Genomic DNA, 7,514 nt, shown 5'->3' with positions numbered 1-7,514 from the left:
TACGAGGGAGATTGACAGTCATGTTTAGCTTCTTCCATTTTCTAATGATTGCTCCAACAGTGGACCTTTTTTCACCAAGCTGCTTGGCAATTTCCCCGTAGCCCTTTCCAGCCTTGTGGAGGTGTACAATTTTGTCTCTAGTGTCTTTGGACAGCTCTTTGGTCTTGGCCATGTTAGTAGTTGGATTCTTACAGGTGTCTTTATGCAGCTAACGACCTCAAACAGGTGCATCTAATTTAGGATAATAAATGTAGTGGAGGTGGACATTTTAAAGGCAGACTAACAGGTCTTTGAGGGTCAGAATTCTAGCTGATAGACAGGTGTTCAAATACTTATTTGCAGCTGTATCATACAAATAAATAGTTTAAAAATCATATATTGTGATTTCTGGATTTTTTATTTTTAGATTATGTCTCTCAAAGTGGACATGCACCTACGATGACAATTTCAGACCCCTCCATGATTTCTAAGTGGGAGAACTTGCAAAATAGCAGGGTGTTCAAATACTTATTTTCCTCACTATATATATATATATATATATACACAGTACTGACCAAAAGTTTGGACACACCTTCTCATTCAAAGAGTTTTCTTTATTTTCATGACTATGTAAATTGTAGAGTCACACTGAAGGCATCAAGGGCTATTTGACCAAGAAGGAGAGTGATGGGGTGCTGCGCCAGATGACCTGGCCTCCACAGTCACCGGACCTGAACCCAATCGTGATGGTTTAGGGGTGAGCTGGACCGCAGAGTGAAGGCAAAAGGGCCAACAAGTGCCAAGCATCTCTCGGGGAACTCCTTCAAGACTGTTGGAAGACCATTTCAGGTGACTACCTGTTGAAGCTCATCAAGAGAATGCCAAGAGCAAAAGGTGGCTACTTTGAAGAACCTAGAATATGACATTTTTCAGTTGTTTCACACTTTTTTGTTATGTATATAATTCCATATATAATTCCACATGTGTTAATTCATAGTTTTGATGCCTTCAGTGTGAATCTACAATTTTCATAGTCATGAAAATAAAGAAAACTCTTTGAATGAGAAGGTGTGTCAAAACTTTTGGTCTGTACTGGTCTGTGGTCTGTGATGTATCCATCCATCCATCATCCATCCATCCATCCATCCATCCCTCTCTCTGCCCCCTTACCTGGTTGGGATCTCTGTTGTCGAAGGCGGGGTTTCCCCAGCAGCAGGCTTCCTGTCCCCTCCATAAGGGCGGTGCCATCTAGTAACCGTGGCAACAGGAACTCAGATAGCCACGCCCATACCTCCTCTCGTCTAGACAAAAAATAATGATTGTGAGTTCAGCTGGAAGAGAAACAGCGTCCATAAATATACACTGTCGATTGTGTGTGTGTGTGTGTGTGTGTGTGTGTGTGTGTGTGTGTGTGTGTGTGTGTAAACTCAATTTTTTTTTTAAACTCAATTTTTTTATGCCCCAGTTCTACAGGAAGTACCACCACAGTTTGGGCCAATCACGTCGCTCGCTGCCCCATCACGAGTTCACTGGAGCTCCTGAGATCGTCAGCCTCAGAAACTCCACCAAACAAACTTATGCATGTAAATGTCCAAATATCTTAAAAGTGTTTGCGTGTGTGTGCATGTGCATGTGCATGTGTGCGCGTGTGTGTGTAAATTACCTGCTGATGTTGTTGAAGTGCTGTGTGTGTAGGTGGTTGTTCAGCTGAGTGTGCAGTCTCAGCTGGTGAGCGTCTTTGGTTGAATCGGCGTAGTTCAGCAGAAGGACCACGAGCAAGAAGAGCATGTAAAGGAGGAAGCCCTACACACACACACACACACACACACACACACACACACACACACACACACACACACACACACAGAAACGGTTTCAGAAATTCAGGAGCTCTTTCACAAACATCCAGTATAAGTATGTGTGTGTGTGTGTGTGTGTGTGTGTGTGTGTGTGTGTGTGTGTGTGTGTGTGTATGTGTTGACCTTGAGCATGCGGTGCAGCAGTCGGACTTTGCGTGCCTCCTCTCGGGCCTGGGACAGAGCGAAGCCTTGAGGAGGTCGGACTCTGGGGACACGTTGGATCACTCGCTCCATCCGGGGACAATCCACCAGAACATCTCCCTCCTCTGGCCTGAGACGAGCCACCAGCAGCCCGTAATACACGCCCTCCACTAACACCTACACACACACACACACACATGTTTTGTGTTATAAATCCACAATAGCTATTTGAGCCTGTCTTTCTCTGTGTGTGTATAATTGTGTGTGTGTGTGTGTGTGTGTGTGTGTGTGTGTGTGTGTGTGTGTGTGTGAGAGAGAGAGAGAGAGAGAGAGAGAGAGAGAGAGAGAGAGAGAGAGTGTAAGTTTATGAGTGTGTATGTATGAGTGTGTAAAATAGTATGTGAGGGTAAGAGTGTGAGTGTAGGTGGGTGAGAAAGAGTGAGTATGAGTGTGTATGAGTGAGACAGAGAGTGTGTGTGTGTGTGTTTGTGTGTATGAGTGTATATTAGTGTGTGTGAGTGAGTGTATGAATGCTTGTGTGAGAGTAAGTCGTGTGTGTGTGTGTGTGTGTGTGTGTGTGTGTGTGCGCGTATGAGAGACACCTTTAGAGGTTCCAGGATGCAGAAGGACATCAGAAAGCTGGCAATACATGAAATGATCCACATCAAAGCCACGCCTCCATTGAAGCTCCGCCCCAGCCATATACACAGGCTGGTGGACAGGATAAGCCCCACCCAACTCCCCCAGAGAGCAACCAATCCGCAAAGAGGTGGGAGTGGCCTCGGCTTACACACATCCGTCACTACTGAGAGAAAGAAGTGTTTTTTTTTTACTCAGAAAAGGGGCGGAGTCATACAGAAATCGATGCTGTACTATTCACTCTTGTAAAATATTCAAATGAGTTCTGACCTTGAAGTTCAGCAAAAGCAGCATTTTACATAAACGGTTCATTTAAATACATTAGATTTCTGTAAATAAGTAATTGTGTGTGTGTGTGTGTGTGTGTGTGTGTGTGTGTGTGTGTGAGCACACACACCTGTGCGTGAGGTAAATGCAGTTTTAGGTGGATCTCTGCGCAATGCTGCAGGTACAGGTTCATTCATCTTCTGCAGCAGAATCACCTCTGTCTTATCCCCGAATATACTGGAACTGCAACACACACACACACACACACACACACACACACACACACACACACACACACACACACACACACACACACACACACACACACACACACACACACACACACACACACACACACACACACACACACACACACACACACACACACACACACACACACCCCAGAACACACAGGTGACATGAGGAGAAAAGCCATAAGGTGATCAGAGGTGAAATGGTGAGAAAAGACACTCACAGATCGCCCATGTCGCTGTCAGTCTGAGAGAGCAGCTGTCCATCAGCCAGGATCCGCTTCAGGAGATCCTCATCTGTCAATCACATCCAAGAGCCAATCAGGTTAAAAGACCACAACCCTTTCTGGATTTCAGATGATCAGTCACAAACCACCTGAGGAACTCAGAAACCCTTTTAAGAAGTCAAACACCTATTTTAAAACTCCATTAGAGCGCTGACAGAGCCTGAGGAACCCATCAGGAACCCGTCAGAAACTGAACGAGAAAACGATTTACACATTATTTCAATCCAAAACATACAAATTCTTTCAGGATCTCTTTAAGGACCCTATAAAACCATGTTGCAATTTGTTTTTGAAGTACCAGAACCTTTTGAAAAACTCGGGAGCCATTTCAGTAATTCAGGAACGTTACTTTATCAGATTATGGGATTATGGAGGCCTGTTCAGAAAGCTATTCAGAAACTCTCTTGAGGGACCCAGGAAGGAATCCATCTTAGCACTGAGGGACTTTCTACAGGAACTACAGGAACCTTTAAACCCCCTTTTAAAAAACTCAGGGCTCTGCAAATAGTAGACATGCGTGATTAGTTGCATAATCAGTGACATCATCTCCACCAGCTGAATTGCTTCTCTACGTACCTGAAGACGTGAAGTATTTGTTCCTGTAGTCGTGTCCCACCACTGTCTCGTCCTCCTCTGGGTTGAAGGTCATGTCCACCCCGAGATGCCTGCTGCCCTGACCTCGCTTCAGACGAGGAGGAAGTCCCGCCCCTATCTCGATCGATGGCTCGGTCATCACATCCGGCCAATCGGCATCCGGAACGCTCCACCTTCACCACGGGAGAGAAACGTGTGGAAAATTAAACGAGGTTCTTTCTTGGACAAACACACACACACACACACACACACACACACACACACACACACACACACACACACACACACACACTAATCAGACGTAATCAGACTCGCATTCCTGACACAGCTTCAGACGTCAGTGAACTGTGATGGAGTTGTTGATGATGATGACAGGAAGATAAATCTGCATTAAACTTGCCAATCATCAGGAATGTTGTAATTGAAACACGTGTCTCACCTTTTCGAGGAAGGAGTCGGGAGGTCGATGTTGGTCTCCTCTGAGTATGTCTGCAAAATAAACGAAGTGAATGAAAAGGAAATTTACAGCAGCAGAACAAAGCTGCATCACGTCACATCGTATCGACATCCACAAGCTTTTCACACCTTCATGGTTGAGTCATAGCCCAAAGGAGTGCAGTAAAAACCACACCATCCGCGTTTTCATTTATATATTTACTCTTCACATTTACTGAATATATTCATAACAACATAACCAACATGTTTTAAATAATATAATGTATGATATAATACATAATACAGAGGCCACGCCCCCTTCACTCTTTACTGAGACTGACACACACAAAGGCCACGCCTCCTTCAGTCTTTACTGAGACTGACACACACAGAGGCCACGCCTCTTTCAGTCTTCACTGAGACTGACACACACAGAGGCCATGCCTCCTTCAGTCTTCACTAAGACTGACACACAGAGGCCACGCCTCCTTCAGTCTTAACTGAGACTGACACACACAGAGGCCACGCCTCCTTTAGTCTTTCCTGAGACTGACGTACAAGACCACACCTCCTTCAGTCTTTACTGAGACTGACACACAGAGGCCACACCTCTTTCAGTCTTCACGGAGACTGACACACACAGAGGCCACACCTCTTTCAGTCTTCACTGAGACTGACACACACAGAGGCCATGCCTCTTTCAGTCTTCACTAAAACTGACACACAGAGGCCACGCCTCCTTCAGTCTTTACTGAGACTGACACACAGAGGCCACGCCTCCTTCAGTCTAATGAGACTGACACACACAGAGGCCATGCCTCCTTCACTATTTACTGAGAATGACACACACAGAGGCCACGCCTCCTTCACTATTTACTGAGAATGACACACACAGAGGCCACGCCCCCTTCACTATTTACTGAGACTGACACACACAAAGGCCACGCCTCTTTTAGTTAAGTCCCACAGTTGCATGCACAGGCCACGCCTCCTTCCTTACCTCTGTGATTCCATTGAAAATGAGGAACGAGCTTCCGGTGAGGGAGTTATCCAGGAAGTCATCGATTTCCAGAGACTCCTGGTCTACCTGAGGAGGGAGCTGCTCCACTAACACCTAACACACACACAGACACACACACACACACAATTTTACTTTATAACCCCTTGTTTTGAAAAAATTACATATATATATGTGTGTGTGTGTGTGTGTGTGTGTGTGTGTGTGAGAGAGAGAGAGAGAGAGAGAGAGAGAGAGAGAGAGACCTTGCTTCGGCTGAATCTGAAGAGACAAAAGATGAGCAGGTAAAGAGGATACACCAGGAGACAGGTGAGCACTCCCACTCCCACCACCTCTGCGTTCAGAGACACCTGTTCTGATACAGGAACAAAGCTGCAACACACACACACACACACACACACACACACCGCATTGTTTTATAACTGCTTAGAACACCACTATAACAACATGAAAACGTGAGAGAGAGAGATGAGGAGAGATAAGTGGTCGTTGTTATACCTATTGCCGTTCGTGACCGCGGCATACCACACGGTGTTAGTGAGCATGATGAGGTGCAGCAGTGCGGCGCAGCACGTGGCCCTCTGCAGGCGGGTAAAGGGACTGCGTAGGGGCCGGTGCCATAGCGCCATCCACGTGTGACTATCACACACCGCCCTCTGGAGCTCCCAGGTGAGGAGGCGTGGCCAGCGTCTAAGCTCCGCCTCCTCTGTAAAGGTAAGCGATAAAGGAACACAAATTCATATTGAATAGAGTGACAAATTCATATAGAATAGGGAAACGATTGTGTGTAAGCGTGGCTTTACCTGAAGGCTCCACCTCTATTTCCACCCTGCCGTCTGTCTTCTCGTTGTCCACAGAGAGCCACTCCTCCACCAGGAAGAAGTACGAGCTTCCTGTCTGCAAGTCTTTCACCAGCACATACTGCAGCAACCAGGCTGGAGAGAGACCTGAGAGAGAGAGAGAGAGAGAGAGAGAGAGAGAGAGAGAGAGAGAGAGAGAGAGAGAGAGAGAGAGAGAGAGAGAAACACTGTCACCTCCAGGAGACACTTTTCACTCTGATCTGTCCAAAATCTAATCACATCAGACAGCATCATCACCTTCATTCTAAACTTCTCATCTCTTAGCACTAAGGAACATGAAGGAAGTACACAGCCTACGTTCATATTCACTCTCCATCAAATAAGAAACTAATCACCTCAAATCTAATCTAATCTAATCTAATTGAATCTAATCTAATCTACTCATATATCTGTATGTCATTTATATAAATGAATCCAATTCTGCATATTTTTCTGAAGCACAGTTCATGGGATTGAAGTTTGTCCCTGATTAGTGTTTATTTTATTCACTTTCTTTTTGTTTCTGTATTTATTGCTGTTGTTCATCTGTTTAACGTTTATCATAAAAGAGAGCGATAGACAGACAGACAGCTACAGAGAGAGAGAGAGAGAGAGAGAGAGAGAGAGAGAGAGAGAGAAAACAGACAGGCAGAAGGAATGAGATTAGGAGAGACAGGTGAAGTGAGAAACACAGACAGACAGAAAATAAAGGGAAAATAAGTGAGACAAAGAAATGGAGTGATGCTGATAAAACGTGTAAGAGAAAAGAGAGAGAGACAGACAGATGAAGTGAAAGAGAATGAGAGACAGATAAATTAAGTGATACGGATGGAGTAAGAGAGACAGAAAAAGTGAGAGAGAATAAGAGAGACAGACAGATAGAGTGATACAGATGGAGTGAAAGAGACAGTGGGCTTGAGAAAGAATAAAAGAGTTAGACAGATGGAGTGAGAGACAGAAAAAGTGAGAGAATATGGGTGCCAGACAGACAGGAAGTGATAGAATATGAGAGACAGACAAATGGAGTGAGAGAGACAGAGAGATTGAATGAGAATAAAAAAGGCAGACAGATGGAGTGAAAGAGAATGAGTAGCAAACAAATGAAGTGAAAAAGATGAAGTGAGAAAGACAGCATGATTGAGAGAGACTAAAGGAAAACAGTGTGAGACAGACAGACAAACAAAAGTAAGTTAAGAGAATAAAAA

At 44.9% G+C, this 7,514-nt stretch overlaps 1 protein-coding gene across 3 annotated transcripts in view; it reads right to left on the bottom strand.

Moving 5' to 3' along the window:
• pkd1a (polycystic kidney disease 1a) overlaps positions 1-7,514 on the bottom strand; it is a 74,940-nt gene that overhangs the window by 10,303 nt on the left and 57,123 nt on the right. For 2 of the 3 annotated variants that reach the window (XM_083522705.1, XM_083522703.1), the window contains exons 29-40: positions 6,274-6,417; positions 5,969-6,176; positions 5,716-5,842; positions 5,453-5,566; positions 4,457-4,506; positions 4,000-4,190; positions 3,361-3,433; positions 3,016-3,128; positions 2,582-2,784; positions 1,962-2,156; positions 1,643-1,782; positions 1,150-1,280 (exon numbers count right to left, since the gene is read on the bottom strand). In XM_083522705.1, coding sequence (XP_083378831.1) covers positions 1,150-1,280; positions 1,643-1,782; positions 1,962-2,156; positions 2,582-2,784; positions 3,016-3,128; positions 3,361-3,433; positions 4,000-4,190; positions 4,457-4,506; positions 5,453-5,566; positions 5,716-5,842; positions 5,969-6,176; positions 6,274-6,417 — 1,689 coding nt within the window. The remainder of the gene's footprint in view (positions 1-1,149; positions 1,281-1,642; positions 1,783-1,961; positions 2,157-2,581; positions 2,785-3,015; positions 3,129-3,360; positions 3,434-3,999; positions 4,191-4,456; positions 4,507-5,452; positions 5,567-5,715; positions 5,843-5,968; positions 6,177-6,273; positions 6,418-7,514) is intronic. The other variant, XM_083522704.1, reaches the window with a different exon arrangement.

The sequence above is a fragment of the Silurus aristotelis genome, assembly GCF_946808225.1.
Source record: "Silurus aristotelis genome assembly, chromosome: 20".
NCBI lineage: Eukaryota > Metazoa > Chordata > Actinopteri > Siluriformes > Siluridae > Silurus > Silurus aristotelis.
Note: the sequence above shows the minus strand (reverse complement) of the source record. Positions and strands in the feature narration are given on the sequence as shown.